Source organism: Triturus cristatus, chromosome 8 (genome assembly GCF_964204655.1).
Source record: "Triturus cristatus chromosome 8, aTriCri1.1, whole genome shotgun sequence".
NCBI classification, from domain to species: domain Eukaryota; kingdom Metazoa; phylum Chordata; class Amphibia; order Caudata; family Salamandridae; genus Triturus; species Triturus cristatus.
The window spans coordinates 1,055,416,759-1,055,435,733 of record NC_140591.1 but is presented as its reverse complement, the minus strand read 5'-3'; the positions used below and the strand labels follow the sequence as shown (position 1 = coordinate 1,055,435,733).

At 42.5% G+C, this 18,975-nt stretch overlaps 1 protein-coding gene across 1 annotated transcript in view; it reads right to left on the bottom strand.

Annotated features, from left to right (window-relative positions):
- The window catches only part of LOC146805371 (interleukin-18 receptor 1-like), a 366,176-nt gene that overhangs the window by 144,913 nt on the left and 202,288 nt on the right, over positions 1 to 18,975 (bottom strand). Inside the window, exon 6 of the mRNA XM_085622593.1 lies at positions 17,577 to 17,745. Within this exon, the coding sequence (XP_085478719.1) occupies positions 17,577 to 17,745 (169 nt within the window). The remainder of the gene's footprint in view (positions 1 to 17,576; positions 17,746 to 18,975) is intronic.

Below are 18,975 nucleotides of genomic sequence, written 5' to 3'. Positions count from 1 at the left end.
CTGTCCACATTCCATGCCCCTATCCCTTTCCTCCTGTCCTCCATGATCCATTTTACCGCCACACCCTTCTGCCCTACCTGGTCTGTTGTGCTGCAACTGCTCCTCCTGCCTGCCCCACGTGGTCCGCTGTGAAGCCCCTTCCCCTGAACTCTCTTGTCTGTGCCCAGCTCCTACCCCTCCCTTTTATCCTTCATGGACCTTTGGGCATACCCCTGCCCCTCCTTCTTGCCCATCATGGCAATTGCGCTGCCACTAACCATCCTGCCTGCCATGCATGGTCTTCTGTGCTGCCACAGCCCCTCCCACCTTCCCTGTATGGTCAGCTAGCTGCCCCTGACCCCCTCCCACCTTCGCTCCATGGTCTGTGTGTCTGCCATTATAGTCTCAGTGTTGCTCTCCATGGTGTGTCCTGCTTCTAGTGCCCATCCTGCCTGACCTCCATGGTCAGCTTGCTGCTCCTGCCCTACCCCCTTGCCCCTGTTCTCTGGTTTCTAGACCCCTAATCCATCCCTCCTGGCTTGTCTGTTCCAATGTAATGCCCCTGATCCCTCCCTCCTACTCTTTATTCTCTCCTGTCAGTCCATTATGGTCAGCTAGCTACCATTGCCTCTTTCCCCTCTGTTCTCTGTTGTCCATGTGCATGGTCCTGTCCCATTTCCCTATTGCTTTCTATGGATTGTTATGCTGCACTCCCGTCCCGCATGCCCTGTGTGGTGTATTGTGCTGCTGCAAACCCTGATGCCTGCCCTGTAAGGTCAGTTTGGTGCACCTCTCCATGTTCCTCCTGTCCTCTCTTATCCGAGTCCATCTTCCTACCCCAATTCCTCCTGCCTTCCAAGATCCAATGTACAATACTTGCTAACATTTTGAACTTGGTAAGAGGGAGATTTTGAAACAAAACTGAGGTATTGATTTTACCCATTGACTTACATTGAAAAAGAGGAGATTGTAGACAGGAGATAGATAAAATAAAGCCCATTTGGGCTTAAAAACATTGTGCGTTTCCTGGCTGAATCGGGTCTGTCGGCATGTATGGTTGTACTTCCACTGCCTCTTGCTTCTGCCCAAAATGGTCTATTATATTGCCACAGCCTTGCTTGTCTGTCCAGTATTGTTGGTTTGTTGCCCCTGCTCCTCTTTCCACTGCCCTCCATAGTCCGTTGTGCTGCCGCTGCCCTCCCTGCCCACCCAGTGTGGTCAAATCTTTGCCTCTGCACCCTCCTACCTGCCTTCAATTTTCAGAGTCTGTGTCCCTGGCCTCTGCCTCTCAACAATATCCTAATGAACAACTAGATTGTTAACATTATATATTTATTACAAAAGTGTGGCACGCCTGACCGGAACTCCTGGCCATTTACAGCCCGGTTGCCTCGCCTCCTTACCTCGACTGGATTACCCATTACGGCATTGGTTCAATGGCTTGGCTTAGCTGTTCGGCACTACTAGTGTGCCTTTTTTCCGAACCCTTGGTCTCTCTACCCTTGGTCAGGAACTCCCGACCTGTCACCACACAGGTACCCTTTCCCCTATGCTCTTCGTATTCCTTCCCAATCCATCTCCGAATAAGGGTTTTAATTCTATTTTTTAATTCTATTTTATTTTACCTTAGGTCAGCTATACCTGACCTTGCTCCCGTTTGAGCCCTGTCTCATTCAGCCGGCCACCTGGCCCTGCTCCCGCGACCAGTTGCTGAGATCCCCATGGTAATTTTTGACAGCTTCACAGCTCTCACTGACTCGCCGCAGCACATTCATTCCGTACACAAATCGCGATCACTTTTTCTCCTCGCTCCATGTACTCACAATTAATTGCTAAAATGATCTCACATCACCCTTGCTCAAAACTCACTCCACGCATGACTCCCACTTTTCCATCGATTTAGACACAGCTGTCGGCCCCCCAAGCATGCCGCAAGCTCATTTCTAGTCACTTTATGCCCCCTTATAGTGCGTCGATTTCCACACGCACTCCATCGTCTGCATGATATTCCTTCTGATTATACGGAATCATAGCACAGGCCATCGTTATATTCTTTCATAGCACTCCGCTCGTGGCGCCTTCTCACCACCGGTCGCATGCTTAGTGTTCGGCATGCTAACTTGTTTCTAAAACTCCAACTCTCTTCTTCCTTCATATCTACCCTTTTCCTTTTATCTTCACAGGCAATTTCTTATGCTCAGGCCAGCCAATTATTCTTGTCCTGATGATGATCCTAGTATTTTAGACAGGATCGAAACGTCGTCGACCCAAGTTAACAACTTAAGCCAGTGTGTTAAAAGAGTGCAATTGTTGTTACTCAAAAAGCTTTTACATTGGATCTGTAACAAAGCTCATTACGTCTTGCCTGAAATGCCCCTTTGTATGTAATTGTTTTACATGTATTGTCTCTCCCTTTTTTTCCCCAAAGGATACAGGACTGTGTCCCACCATTAGTATGTCATTGTAATTGTTATTTTTTCATTCAAGAAATAAATAGGGCTGTCCGGCTGGACATCCCAAAATACAATATAGTTTCGATTCTGCACTATATTTATCCTAAGTGTATTTTCTCTCTTTCCAAGGACCACTGTTTCTTTTAAAAAATTTTACTTTCTGCAGCACTAATCATACTTTCTTTGGCAAAATGAACCCCCTCATTTTGTTCCTTTGCAAATTAAATGTTTTAAGTGTTACCACTTTATTCCAATCAAGATGGCTTCAGGTGTGCCATACTTTTGTCATAAGTAAGACTGTTAGCGCTCTAGTTGTTCTTTAAAACACTCTGGGACATTCTGTCATTGGGCTATACTTGGGCTACATCTGGGTGATATTTGTGCTACATTTGGGCTCTTTTGTCTCTGGTGGCCATCTTGGGAGACTTATTTGTTATGAATTTTCCTAAATTCCTTATTTACTACAGTCTCCTCAGTAGGAATACTTTCAGTTTTTTAATTTGATTCCATCAAGAAGGCCTTCAGATGTGTCATTCATTTGCCATAAATTCAGAATGTTAGCACTCTAGTTGCTCATTAGATCACTGTAGTAAAGGTACTTCTCACCTGGGAAGTCTGCTGCTGGTATTGAAAGTGCATGTTTCAGTCTGCATGTCAGAATTTTTTAATGAAATAGAAGAGGATTTGAGAAGTCACCTAAAATATGCCCTAATTTTTCTTTCTGCAGCACTAATAATACTTTCTATGGCAAAATGAAGCCCCTCATTTTTTACCTTTTTAAATTAAATGTTTTAAGAGATACCACTTTATTCCACTCAAGATGGCTTCAGGTGTGCCATTAGTTTATCATAAGTAGGACTGTTAGCGCTCTAGTTGTTCATTGAAACACTCTGGGAAGCTGCAGTAGAACACAAAGGAATCAACTGACAGTCTCTGCCCTTGTTGGATCTACATGTGGAGAAGTGTGGCTCAATGGTTAGAGCGGCAGACCCTGATGCAGAGGTCTGGCCCGGGACCAGGGCTCAATTTCCTCGGACCTGTTATTTCTCGCCTCGGTGCCTATTCTAATCATGGGTCCCACTCTGCAACTCTGGGCAATAGCTTGCTTAATCTCCACAACAGCCCCAACAGCGCTGGGATGCCTGGCTTCACCTTGGGGGTGCCCAGGAGTGGACATATCACAAGGATAAGCCAAGAAGGGTTCCACAGCAGTATGAGTACAGCGCCAGGACACCCTAGGGTAGCATTGTGCTATACAAGTACAACACATTTACATTTACATGTTTTACTGAGAATGTCAGACTTCATTCTCACATGACTGAGAAAGATAATGTGAATTTACAGAAAATATGCCCTCAGTTTAGCTTATAGATCACCTTCCAAACCTCTGTGGGAAAAGCATGAGAAAATAGTTTTCTCTCAAACATTATTTATGATATCCCAGCAGAAGGTTTTTTAACATGGTAAAATCACCTTAGAACATACCACAATTCCCAAAATTAGTATGGTACCATCAACAAATGATTTATAATGTAACTAAAGTCTTAAAACCTTCAATTAACTGCAATGCTTTTTAATGAGGTGCTATCATGTATATTGGTCCCAAGATGGCTGCCAACACTTCTTGGATGAAGTGCTGACAGCCAATCAGATCTCGTGATGAGATGTGTGGTTAGGCTCCGCCCAGATATATATGTGATTTTACTTTTGATTTTCTCAGGAACTACTGAACGGATTTACACCATTTAAGCAAAAGGCACGAGTCTGAACTGAGGACTACCTTTCTGCCAAATTTAGTGTAATTCCGTTCAGCAGTTCGGGCTGTAGCTGCGACTAAAGGTCCTATGGGAAATTGCTCTGGGAAAACACGTTTTCGGACCCCCATTGTTTCTCAGCCCCCGTTACACGAATCATCCCGAGACTTTCAGGATAGGAGCGGACCGGAGCTGGCCAAAAGTTTTGAAAAATGTGTGACGATTCGTCAATCGGCGCCAAGGTTATTGGGAATAGAATATTGCGGATTTCCTATGGAAAATAGGTCCTAACTATAACTACCTACTGGCGACCGCCAGTAGGTAATATATATATATATATATATATATATATTTATATATATATATATATATATATATATATATATATATATATTCACTGAAAAAAACACAGGTTTCAGGCCTGATATAGTTAGGAATTAGCATTTAAAAGACCTTAGAAACTCACTGAAAAAAATAGGTTTTAGGGGTGTTATAGTTAGCTGGACATTTCACTCGAACAAAACCATCGAAATGCCTCCAATATAGTTAGTTGTACTAACTATATCTCGCGCGCCCCCAATCCACTGCTGATGATGTCACATATTACATCATTCATGACATGGTCAGTGACATCACTGATGACATCTCAAATGACATCACAGATTACATCACTGATGACATCATCCAGTGAATGTGCTTTGGTTCGTTATTTAAATATGTATTATATATATAGCAATTTGCATTGAAGAATGAGTGGATATATAAATATCTGGATGGAGGATTTAGTAGCAGTGTGATTGACTGTTTACTTGACTAATTTATAGTGTCTCACTAAATATATTGGATAATGACTAAACTAAGAATATCTGTATCACTTTCTCAGTTGTTGTGTAAACTGCTTCTCCAGTTGGTTACTAGCGATGTGAAAGTCTATATTAGTTATTGATTAGTTAACTGAGTATTTGTATGGGAGAGTGAATGTGTGTGTGATTTGTGTGGGGTGTGTGACTGCCAAAAGATGTGTGAATAGTTGATTCAGTAGGTATCTGAAGTTAAAACTGCATGTTGTAACAGTTGTTTGGGTGAGTGAATATCTTTATGGGTGTGGCGATGAACAAGTATATGTCTCAATGGTACATGTCCAACAAACTAGAAAAATAAAAGCCAGTGTATGTGTCAGATGTTGTATATAAATAAGTATACATAAGACTCAGTGATTGTATGAGTGACTGTATGGATAACTGTATACTTGAAATAGTGATTTTATAACACACTAAGTATGAGTTATTATCTATATGAATAGATGAAGTGGTGTTTTTATAAGTGTATAGCTAAGTAAAAGTAAGTATGATCCATTGTTTGCATAAGTGAGTAGGATGACTTCATAAGTGATTAGGACGTGTGCTGGTGTGTAATGTCGATATAGGTGTATAAGTATATTTGATAGTGTTCTATTGATCATTGACAGCGTGTATGAGTGAATCTATAGGTAAGTGATTAGATGTGTGTATAGATCTAAGAATCACTGAGTGGGTGTTTAGAAACTTGTATTGGTGTGTCAATTGTTTTAAATCTGGCACGCTGTATTTTACAGTGAGTGATGAAAGTTTATACTAGTGTATGATGAGGTGTATCTGATTGTCACGTGGATGATGTCATCAGTGATGTCATCAGTGATGTCATTTGAGATGTCATCACTGATGTCACTGACCATGTCATGAATGATGTAATATGTGACATCATCAGCAGTGGATTGCAGGAGCGCGAGATGTAGTTAGTACAACTAACTATATCGGAGGAATCTCAATAGTTTTGTTCGAGTGAAATGTCCAGCTAACTATAACACCCCTAAAACCTATGTTTTTTTAGTGAATCTCTAAAGTTTTTTAAATGCTAATTCTTAACTATATCAGGCCTGAAACCTATCTTTTTTTCAGTGAATTTCAAAGGTATTTTAAATGCTAATTCCTAACTATATCAGGCCTGAAACCTATGGTTTTTTTAGTGAATTTCAAAGGTTTTTTAAATGCTAATTCCTAAGTATATCAGGCTTGAAACCTCTGTTTTTTTTTAAGTGAATTTGAAAGGTTTTGTAACAGGCAATTTTTAATTTATTAATTGTTATACTGATTTTTTTCGATACTGATTTACTACATTTTTTAAACTATTTATTTTTAGATATTTTATTTTTTTAATTACATTATAATTACATTATACATTAAAATACAAAATATACTTTCTCAGAATGAATTACTTTAGTTTAAATACTTTGCAAATAGGCAATAGACTTTTAAGTACAGTAGTTACAGTTGCTGCAATGGGCAACACAATTTCAAACACAATGCAACATTGAGCTCATTGTGAATTTCTAGTCAAATGCAATTAGTTACTTTATGGATTACTTTTCTAACCACAGGACTGGATCCTAGATTCAGTCCTTGGACATCTCCTGTAAACAATTGAGTAAAAGCATTTTGGTTACAGTAGTGATTTTTAAGGAATATTATTGTATTTTAAAAGTTGACACTTAGAATTTTTTTCACATAGAATCACCAATGTTATCCTATGGCAGACATTTCACTTAGCAGGTAAGTAGTGTTATCGTTACTTTTTCTTACTCATTGGAGGATCCTGGATCCAGCACTGGTGAATCTCCTGTAAACAGTTGAAACAATCTGTTTAAGTCACACAGACGATTCTTTAGGAATATTTTTAGTTTGTGAAAATAGACACTTAGAAACTTTTCTGGTGAAAACCACACAATGGATTCCTATGGAAGGAAATACAAGTTACTGGTAAGTATGCTTAGAATTACTTTTCAGGGTCAGTGGTGGGCTAAAAGATGCATATTCTGCAACAACAAGGGAACCCAAGAGAAGTCGAGCAGGGACCTTAGGAGACAATTGTTTTCAACAACAGTGGTCCCCAGAAAGTAAAATGGAAACCACAGGAATGAATATAGACTCAATCATAGCTATATTTAGTGGACTTGTCTAGCCGGACAGAGGTCTGATATCTACTTGTAGGTTTAGGATATAATCATACAAAACAATACATAAAATGGGACCAAATCCTGTGCCCTACTTAGCCAGTAGAGTACATAAACAAGGGAAATGAATGAACAACAGGGGGCTCAGGCAAAGCTTTTCCAGTTTGTTACACAAGGAGGATATACAGTGTTACAAGAACAAATCACTACAAAACACCTTTACAGCGGAATGAACGAAAGGTTTTTTGCATATAAGGTGTATTAGGGTGTCGATGGTGTTTCGATTCGTTTGAAGGATGAGCGGATCATCATCAGGACTTAAATAACATGCCTGTTAAATAGAGCCTCATTAGCCAGATATGATGAATTTCAGCTTGGATATGGGGGGAGTCGCCTTCGCGTACTCTAACGGCTCAGTCGCCAGTATGTTGCAGGGAAGTTGCTGAATAGCAGGATTCTTCCGGCCTGAGAGCCCCCCCCACCCAATAATAATAAGCCCCAGGGGGTGGCGGTCCCCGGGGCAGTGTGGGGGGTATTGGGACCCCCACACTATCTTTTTTAAATGCCCCCGGTATTTGCCCCCCCCCCTCCCCCCGGGGGCCAATTACCAAATATTTTTTTTTTTATTTTCAGGCAAAATTCGCGCTGGGTGCACGAATCTCGACGATTTAAAAAAAAAAATGCTTTTTTTGGCCCTGGGGGTCTTTGTGGGACCCCCTGAGCAGGCCTAGGGGTCAGGGTGTTTCTACCCTGCCCCCTGTTCGCGTTTTGTGCGTTTGTTTCTTAGGTTTCATGTGCCTTGGTTCTACCAAGGCACAAGATGGCTGCCAACACTTCCTGATTTGGAGTGTTGACAGCCAATTAGATTACAGCTCATGCACGGCAGGGTGTGCGCTGGGTGCGCATAGGGTGCGCAGATCCTCTGAGGCTATAGATATATGTAATTTTAAATGTTATTTTCTCAGGAACTACTGAATGGATTTACACCATTTAAGCAAAAGGCACGAGTCCAAACTAAGGACTACCTCTTTGCCAAATTTGGTGTAATTCCGTTCAGCAGTTCGGGCTGTAGCTGCGGCTAAATGTCCTATGGGAAATTACATAGGGAAAACGCGTTTTGGGACCCCCTTTTTTCTCGGCCCCCACTTGATGAATCACCGTGAAACTTTCAGGATAGGAGTGGACCGGAGCTGGCCAAATGTTTTGAAAATTTGGCGAAGATTTGTCAATCGGCGCCAAAGTTATTCCAAAGAGAATGTTGCGGTTTTCGTATGGAAAACAGGTTCTAACTATATCTACCTACTGGTGACCGCCAGTAGGTAATATATATATATATATTCACTGAAAAAACCATAGGTTTCACACATGTTATAGTTAGCGGAAATTTTACTGATAAAAAACCAATGAAATTCCCCCGTTATAGTTAGTGCAGGCAACTATAACTCACGCGACCGCAATCCTCTGCTGATGCTAATACTGTATTTAGACACTTATTTGCCCATGTCTTCTTCCATACATTTTTAGCTATACATATATTACAAATATTTTTTTTTCATAAAGACACATATGTCATCAGCAGAAGATTGCGGTCGCGTGAGTTATAGTTGCCTGCACTAACTATAACGGGGGAATTTCATTGGTTTTTTATCAGTAAAATTTCCGCTAACTATAACATGTGTGAAACCTATGGTTTTTTCAGTGAATTTGCAAGGTTTTTTAAATGCTAATTCCTAACTATAACGTGTGTGAAACCTATGGTTTTTTCAGTGAATTTGTACGTTTTTTTAAATGCTAAGTTACTTTACGCCATTTGTGGCGTGGGCGCCCACTTAACGCAGTTCGTTCCGTGCGCGCACGGTGCGCGCGCGCCCACTTTACGCAGTTAGTGCCGTGCACGCACGGTGGGCACGCGGTGCGCTATGCGCACCGCGTGCCCACGTTACACTAGATGGGCCATGTACGCACGATGCGCTTCGCGCACCGTGCGCACATGGAGGACATATGATGCACTTCGTTTTAAAAGGTAATATTTTAATTTTTCGTATATTTTATAAGCCATGCACAAATGGTGCCCTTCGGGCACGATTTGCACACGGGGTGGAGAGAGCGTGGATAATTTTTTTTTTTATTATTTTTTTTTTTTATATTTTAGTTTATCTCATGTCTAATAAGTGATGCACAAATGGTGCCCTTCGGGCACCAATTGCACACGGGGTGGAGAGAGTGTGGATAATTTTTTTTTTTTTTAAATTTTTTACCGTACGCGTACGGTAAGCGTAATCGGCGAAATTACCGAAAAATTAAAAATTCCGTTTTTGGCCTTGGGGGATCTTTGGGGACTCCCTCAACATGGCTATGTGTGTGGGAGCTGACTAAACAGCCCCTTTACATGTTTTGGGGCTTTATATTTTAAAAATCACTCTCAGTGCGAGAGAGAAAATGGCGGCCGCCGCTTCCTGGTTTCGGCCGATTCGAATGTTTACTAAGATCTAAGAGCCAATCAGAATCGCGCTCGCGCACGCCACCGTACGCGTACGGTAAGCGTACCGTAAGCGCACCGTAAGCTGGCTCAGATATATATATTGATTTAAAGGCTATTTTCTCAGAATCTACTGAACAGATTTACACCAAACCTACAAAAGGCACTTCCTTGACCTGAGGACTACCTCTCTGCCAAATTTCTAGTAATTCTGTTCAGCCGTTCGGGCTGTAGCCCTGTCTAAAGGTCCTATGGAAAAATGCATGGGAAAAACGCGTTTTTGGACCCCCCTTTTATCTCAGCCCCCGCTTGACGAATCCCCCCGAGACTTTCAGGGTAGGAGCGGAGCGTAGCGCCCCACCTATTTTGAAAAATTTGCGAGGATTCGTCGACCGGCGCCAAAGTTATTCAAAATAGAATGTTGCGGATTTCCTATGGAAACGTGGTCCTAACTATAACTACCTACTGGCGACCGCCAGTAGGTAATATGTCCAACAAATGAGCCCTTGAGCTCCAATAGGGCACACTCCGCTCTCCCCCACCATCCGGCTCTGTTCGCCTTGCTGATGCACGAAACCTCTGTCTCACTCAATTGATTCCAAGTCCGACGCATTTCAAGGCTGTTCCGCCCCTTCCTCATGGACTGTGTACAGAGAGACACAACACATCACCGCTGTTCATTCCATCCATTTATTGATAGAAACACCGCCCTTGGTGGGAGTGGCACAGTTTTAAACAACCAACTGCATGCTGGTAATTGCGGTCCATACAGGGTGAGTACAGTGATTACCTTGAGTAGGCTCGGTCCCCTGTCTTAATTGCACATATATTATTACCTATAGTAGGCGTGAGACATTCCGTTATCGCGCTGTTTTCAACTGGGAGAGCGTACTTCCCAGAAAGGAAACTGTTTCCCCCTCTGAAGCCTTCCCATCCTGACTCCGCTTCTAGTGAAGGAATAGAATGTTGCGGATTCCCTATGGAAAATATGTCCTAACTATATCTACCTACTGGCAACCGCCAGTAGGTAATATATATATATATATATATATATATATATATATATATATATATATATATATATATATATATATATATATATATATATATATATATATATATATATATATATATATAATATATATGTGCCAAAACAATACCTTTTCAGAGAGAGGGTGATGCATAAATTATGGAAAAAAGGAGAGAACTGTGGATATTTTCCAAGTTTAGGTGGAATGCAGCTCCTGTATAGAGCCCCCTACAACACCGGTGACAGTCTGAATTTGCTCACCTCAAATGTCTGTTTTTCTAGCAAAGTTTTTAAGCTCAGGATTAGCACAGTGCCATCCACGCCGAGGTGTAAAATGGCAAAAGCCTTTTACAACTCCAGACACAGTATTAGGGCTTTGGATTGGTAAAATACCATCCAAGCCCAACCTGGCATAAATAAAAGCAACCCCTGGCATGTGGGTCGCTATCAAAACAGTTCTTCAAGTTCAATCTGACCCTGAAAGGGTATTCTTTTGACTTATTCTGGGTGCTCTGTTGTGTCTGGACAAAGCAAAACCTCTGTCTCCCACACAACATCCTCCCTACCTCCATTTAAGCGCAGACCTTCACCTAGCCTCAACTCAAACAAATCCAAACAAATGGCCCTGAACAGCCTGGAGTAGCACCCTTGAGGCGCAGGAAAAACTAACTAACAGCAGGAATCTGACCACAGACACACACCCTTAGGCATGCAGGTGCCCCCTGCTGCCTACATAAAGCATTAGCCACAGCTGCAGGAACCTGGCACCAGACCTGAAGAAACCCATATCTGGACTGGACTGCCCTTGGTCCTGCACTACAACAAAAGATATGCAAACAGGAACTCGACCTCCCAAGGGTAAATCGTGAAATTCAGGTGACCTAACACAACCCCTGAAGGTGGACCACCACCTCCGATGACCTCCCCACCACCAATCCATCAGCCTCAATCCTGCAGGGCATACAGGAATCCATATCCTCCTAGGGAGGAAGAAGCTAAAAGTGAAAGTCTCTCTTTTATGCCAGGACCTATGCAACACAGTGGCATGGTTCACAGAAACAGAAAACCTCATCTCTGTGGCTGAGGACATGCTTCACACTTTACAAGCTATGGTCTCTGGATTCCAAATGCTGGTCACCACCTTGAAACACAAGCAAAGGATGTGGAGGGCCACTCCCGCAGAAATAACATCAAAAAAATGGGGGTCCCACCCAATTTTGGGTGACTTGGTTGCAGTCTTGGCTCTCAAATTGGGAACTGTCCATTTGTTTGGTCATAATTCTCTGGCACCCAAACACCCAATGTGAGCTCCTCTGCATCCCATTGTTGCCTGCATTTTTTATTTCGTTGATCGAGATGTCATCCTCAGAACCTCTCAGAAGCGAGGCATCCTGCTGTGCAATGCTGCCAAAGTAATAATCTTCCCAAATGATACCCTCAAAGACCAGCAACAGAAAAGTACCTTTCTAGAAGATAAACAAAAACTAAGAGTACTCAAAATTCAGTACATGCTACTTTTCCCATCAAGACTGTAGGTCATTGACCAAAATAAAATATCCTCATTTGATACCCCGGCCACAACAAGGGATGGAGGAGGACGGGTTGAGTGTTTAGTTTAGTGTTATCATTTTCTTATTACAATGTCTGGATGTACAGGCCATAATCCATTAGATGCCATCAAGTCCACATCTAGATACCATATGTCTCCTGCTCTGACACCCAGAACAGAGACACACATGCCCCATGACCGACCCACACAAAGATAATGCTGGAGGCACGGTCCACCTCTTGACATTAAATGTTAATGGCATGCTAGGTATGGTTAAGAGGGGAGCAGTGCTGAAAGCAGCCAAATGATTCAAATCATATATACTCCTTCTTCTGGAAACACACTTAGCAGGCACCAGGTGCCTGGTCCTAGCTCGAATCATGACTGGGAAAATCTCTGGTCCCAACGGATTTTCAGTGGAACTCTTTAAAGCATATCGAAATTTACTTCTCAGATCCCTGTACAAGGTCTTTTCGAAAGCACAGGAGACAAGTACGCCCCCTCTTGACTTGCTCCTTGCGAGATAGTGGCACCGCACCTGGCTGATGCTCCTCCTACCGCCCCATATCCCTAAATATATAGAAGTTAAAATATGTCCTAATGCACTAGCGAATAGGTGGATGCTGATGCTTGCTACTTTGGTCCATCAAGACCAATCAGGCTTTACACTGCAGCAGGCCACAAGATGTAACATTAGATGGGTCTACAATCCTCTAGCAATGGCAGATCATATACCTGTGGTACATGCGCTCCTCATGGTGGCCTTCCAGAAGGCCTTTGATTCGGGCCTATGGGTTTGCATGTTTTGCCTCTTAAAGGAATTGATCTTCAGACCTTTATTTATTTCTTGGCTAAGGATGCTGACACACATCTGCCATAATCTCCCTGAACTGGAACAAAACAACCCAGGACAGGGTTTTGTCCTAGTTATGGGCTCATCAGCCAGGTACAGCTTGGTTATGTGACACAGTGTGCATGAGACCCACATCTGAGCATACCTGTCCCCTTAGTGTGACACTCTAAAGGAAACAAATAAGTGATGATAGAATGCTTGAATCAATCTCAGCCACTGGTAATTATTCACCTGGATTTTTCCATTCTGGCTGGATTGTTCCAATTGGAGCAGGGTCAAGACTGATTTGCATATAGCTAGGTCCAAACTGAGGTGACATGGTGTGCACAATAACAACGGATTAGAATGCGACCTTCGTAATTACCTGTGGCTTCGATTAATTCAAGAATTCCATCCATCACTTTTTGTGTACTTTAGGATGTTTATAGAGTTCAGCTGACTTGAATCTCCTAGTTACGCCTGATTATAGGAGGGCAAAAATAGGACATCGTTGTTACTCAGTGATAGCCCCTGCACCATGGAACTCCCTCCCACTGTGCTTACACTTAGAGCACTAACCATAATTTCTAGGACAAAACAAATCCTATCATTTTGTTAATTTCTATAGGAAATGCCTTAAGATTTACAGCTTTGATTCCATCAAGACGGCTTACGGTATGCTAAAGTTTTGTCATCAAAACATGATGTTAGTGCTCTAGTTGTTCATTAAATCACTCTGGGAAGCTTCAATAGAACACTGGGAATCAAAAAACTGCTGCTCAGAATATCAGACTTTATTCTCACATGGCTTCGGAAGATGGTGTGAACTTACAGAAAATGAGCTCTCATTTTTGCTTTTGGAGCACCTTCCAATACTTTTATGAGAACATCATGATTAAAATCAATTTTTTCTCAAACATGGTTCACCAAATCCCAGCAGAGTACCTCACACATGCCCTTTCGGTTCAGGTATTACTCCCCCTGACCCAAAAATATACTTTTTAATTCATTTTTAGGATATGGGGATCATATCCTTGAGTTCTGTAATAGCTGCCACAAAATACTGTTCAGGTTGTGGCTGCTCAATTATAATTGACTAGTCCCCTTAAAAGTGGCGACTCTGAGCATAGTTGGACGCCGGCAGCCTAGACAGCACTAACGTTTTAACCCCTTGATAACTACTCTAGCCCCTCTTCAAAATAAAAATTTCATGAAAATGGCTGAATGGATTGCAGCAAATAATGAAAAGAGCACATTCTGAGTGAATTTCAAACTTTTTGCCAAATTTAGTGTATTTCCATTCACCCATTTTTTTCTGTATCGCTTCCAAAATTTCCTATGGGAATTAAAATGAGAAATTAATGTTTTGGGGCCCCCTTTTTCTTGTCCCCCGCTTGAGGGATTGGCCTCCTGTGACTTTCACTCTACGATATGCTCGAATTATTTACTTTTTACAATTAACAATTATATATTTTTTTTTAAAAACATAACTTTTGACATTTGTGGGTTTTTTTTAATCATGAGGTTTGCAAAACTGTGCTCGCTTTCGAAAGCAAGATGATGGCTGCATGATTGCAATTTTCACAAAAATCAGGATTTCAATGTTGGAAATATTTTATTTATTCCATTTTATGTTTCTTTTTTTCACGTATCTGAGTACCTAATAGTACTCAACTGAGTTCAATGCCTCTCATAGTGTTGTCCCTTGGCTGTGGAATTGAAATTTTCCACATCGCTGTGATAAAAATTTGACAAAAATCCTGATTCACAACATGTTGGGAAAATCATTTGAGTCCCTTAGTCAGTCAATAAGATTCCCCCACAAATTCAAACAAGATTGACAGAAATAGTGAATTTTCAAAATCATTAATTTAACCAACAGTATATACAAAGCCTACTATTTCAGTGGCAGCAGTGGAAACATGTAGTGCCCATCCCAACATATGCAGTGTGACTAAATGCATGATAAAAGTAGAGAAGATAACAGTACATACTGTGTAACAGTTGCTGATGCTTTCCCAACTGAACACTTTTCTCCCAAGAAGAAGACCATCATTTCATAACAGAACAATAAGGCACTGGTGCACCGAGACAGATGTGTTTATATAACAGTATTTAAGTCAAACCTCCATGACACATCCTTATGGCGTGGTAGGGTTTTTTAGTCATTCTTGCATATATGCGATATTGACATGTAGTGATTGTGTATAACAGCCAAAACATGTTTCATCCAAGAGGACATTATGAAGGCTATTTTTAGGTTGAGCATTCAAGACCGGTTGTAACTTCTCTTGTGGGCTTAAATCCACCCCCCTGCTTTCATTTGTTTGTTTCAGTGTCCTTTAAAAATTATTGCTTTCTAGTGGTCAGTCCTGCCTCTTTGTCCCTCATTTTTCTCCTCTTCCACCACTCCCATGCAGCAGGGACTAAGTACTGTCTCCTTCCACTATTGTTTTTTATATGTTCTTAGTTTCCTCTTCTGTTACTGTTTGCCTCTGTTCAGCTTCGGCGCCATAGCTGCTTCTATGTAAATATACCATCCCACCCACCGATATCCTCTTACTGCCACACTTGTTTTAGTGCTGCCTCCCACGTCGTATCTCCCGCTCAGTTTATTATATTTATTTAGCCTTTTTGCACTATGTCCACCATCAGTTGAGCTTTCTTTGCATAGGACATTTGTTTTGTTTTGGGCTTTCTTTTCAAGGGGATTAGGCTTGTTTTTACTTGCATACGTAGAGCTGCAATCATGGTGGAGGCATGGTACATGGACAAGTCCTAGGAGAACCAGAGGCATCCACATCAGCTGCAGCCCAAACAGTCTGTGAGCATTTCTGAATTGAAACAACTAGGTGTCTTCTACTGGAAGGTAAGGTACCCAGTAGGCAGCACTGGAGGTGCCACCACCACTCCCTCAACACTGCTTTTTGTTTGAAGTTGTATATAAAGCAAACTCGACCCGCAGGTTTAAGAGCACTTTACATGTGCACCCATTGTATTACAGACACACATTAATTTTTTAGGCACGGGAGATTAAGGGATTTGCCCTGAATCACAGGATGCTTGAGCATCCGGCTGTTGGGCTACGCTGGTCTCTCCTTTCCTATTCCTTCCTCTTTCTTCCTACACTCCTATGCACCCCTCGCTCAGTATTTCTCCCCTCCCAGGTCCTGCCGTCCTCTCTGTTTTCTCCCTCTTCCCTCCTCTGGTCCAGAGCACCTTAGGCGAACTTTGACCATTTTCTTCATAGCATTGTGCTTGAATCCCCTTCCTCCCTTCGTTGCTTCTGTTTTTTTCTTATTGTACTTTTACATTCGCTGGGAGTGCCACCCCACTCCCAACACAGTTTTATTTCAGTTTTATATAGCTCAAACTCAACCCGCGGGTATGAGAGCGCTTTCCATGACCACCCACTGCATTACAGAGACATGTTCATTGTTCAGGTATGGGAGATTGAGGGATTTGCTCTGAATCACAAGATGCTCGAGCCTCCCGCTGGCTTTCCATGACCGCCCACTGCATTACGGAGACACGTTCATTTTTCAGGCATGGGAGATTAAGGGATTTGCCCTGAATCACAAGATGCTCGAGCCTCCCGCTGTTAGGCTACTTCTGAACGCTGGTCTCTCCTTTCCTATTCCTCCCTCTGTCCTCCTACACTCCTAGGCTTCCCTCAATCGGTATTTCTCCCCTCCCAGATCCTGCCCTCCTCTCTGGTTTCTCCTTCTTCACTCCTCCGGTCCACAGCACCTTAGGTGAACTTTAACCCTTTCTGATAGAGCGTTGTGCTTGAATCCCCTTCCTCCCTTCGCTGCTCTTGCCCTTGTTTTACTTTTACATTCAATCAAACCACGGAAGAATGGAGCAGCTTCATTAGCCAACTTCTGTTTCACAAACCCAAGCCCCAACGCTTAGAGCAACTTCCTTTCATTTGCATTATCAAGGACCTTCCTGTTTACAGCATGTTTACTGAACACAAGATAGAAAAAGCATGCAATAGCTGCGAAGTTTCCCAGGTCCCTTTGTGATGAGCTGAAACTTGGCAGATTCCATCTATTTACAGAACGATGTGACTTCAATTGAGTCGATATACTAAGAAGCAGCACTTTCTTCCTATATAAACGCGACCATTAAAGTGCCCTATGCATCCAGAAAAAGTTTACATGGAGGGTGGTGGCTTGGCGCTCACCAGGAGTGATTGCCATCAGTCTATAACACTGCTGCATTATGCATTGTAGTTAAAAAGTATGAAGGGACAGCCTCATTAACCGCCTAGATCTGGATGCAGGCAAGCCAGTGTCTGCCCTGGCTGGTGAACACTATTTTGCATGCTGTAAAATACAATCTAACACTTATAATGCTAAGTTCTGAGTGTCTTCGATTTCCCACATGAAAGTGGCCAGATTGGAGCAATAGACAGTCCATCTTTACAACAATATGTTTCTTTTGAGGTAACAAGAGTATTAAACACTAGTTTTCAAACGTCAATACAAAGCTATTGATAACCTTACTTTGATGTGACTTGCATCTCGCAGGGATTTTCAGATTCATTTTGACATTGGTCCATAAAAGACACATCCTCGTTGCTTCTCAGATGTTTTCCCAGCCAATACGGTGAGATCGAACTATCTTTATCTGGGAGCCCCACAAATGCTGTGCAGCTCAGTATCTTTGCTTTTCCTGAAACAAACATACATGTTTAAGGTATATTTCAGGAGTGTTAAGAGTTAATCCGATTGGTCACATCATTGCTTATGCAGCATAAATAAGACATCTGATATTTGTGAAGATGCATAACCTATAGAGACCTGGACCCCCATCCTACACCCCACACGACCCCCCCCCTGCCCACACACGTAGGGGCAGATTTATGTTCCCTGGCGCATCCCTGCAAATCAGCATGGATGCGCCAGGGAAGATGCGTCACGCAAGTTTGCCCTTGGCCACCACAGATGCGCCGCATTTACAATGCGGCGCATTGTGGCGCAAGGACAAGCAGATACGTGATGCATCTGCCGGCGTAAGGTTGGCGCAGTGCTGAAGTCGCGTCGCAAGCGCGACGCAACTCCAGCACTGTTCCAACCTACCCTATCCCTAATATGGTGCGTCAAGCCTTACGCCTCCTTCAAGCAGGCGCATGGTTTGGATGCATCAGCGTTGGGAAAGTGACTCAGTGAAATCCTATAGATTTCACTGAGTCACTTTTCAGAGGTGTTCCTGCGACGGAACGCCCCCCCTGAGTAGCAACGCCCACATGAAACCTGACGCAGGTTTCATGTGGCGCAGGGCTTAACACCGTGACGCATCTCCATAGATGCGTCACGATGTAAATGGGGCGCAACATGGCGCAGGGTTTACGCCGCCGCTGCGTCACAAAAGTGACGCAACGGCAGCCTAAAAGGGGCGCAAGTCCCTCATAAATCTGCCCGTAGTCTTTACTTGGTGTGTTCAACTGTGTATAAAAGTAAGCTGTTAAAATATGAGTATAACCATGTGTGGCTTTTTGGACTTCAGTTACATGCACCATCAATGCAGCGTTTCATTATCATTCACCGCTCACACATCACTTTATAATGAAGGATGCACATTTTCTTTCATAAATAATCCGAGTCAAAATGAGATTCAGAGTTTAAGATAACTAAATTAGAATGAGGACTAAACACATTTGGGTATACATAGGGGTGGACGAAACTCACAGTTTGACTCCACAGAATTCCATGGAGTTACATAAAACTCTGCAAGATTCTGTGGAGTTCCGCCAATAGATAGAAAATATGCATGGCACGCTGCTCTCCTTGCACTTTAGTGCAGGTAGAACGAGGACCACTGAAAAATATCTGTGAATGGCACAATGCGTTGTGGAAGAGTGTGTGGTCATTCGAGTTGATTTTGCTGCCACTGGAATAGAGA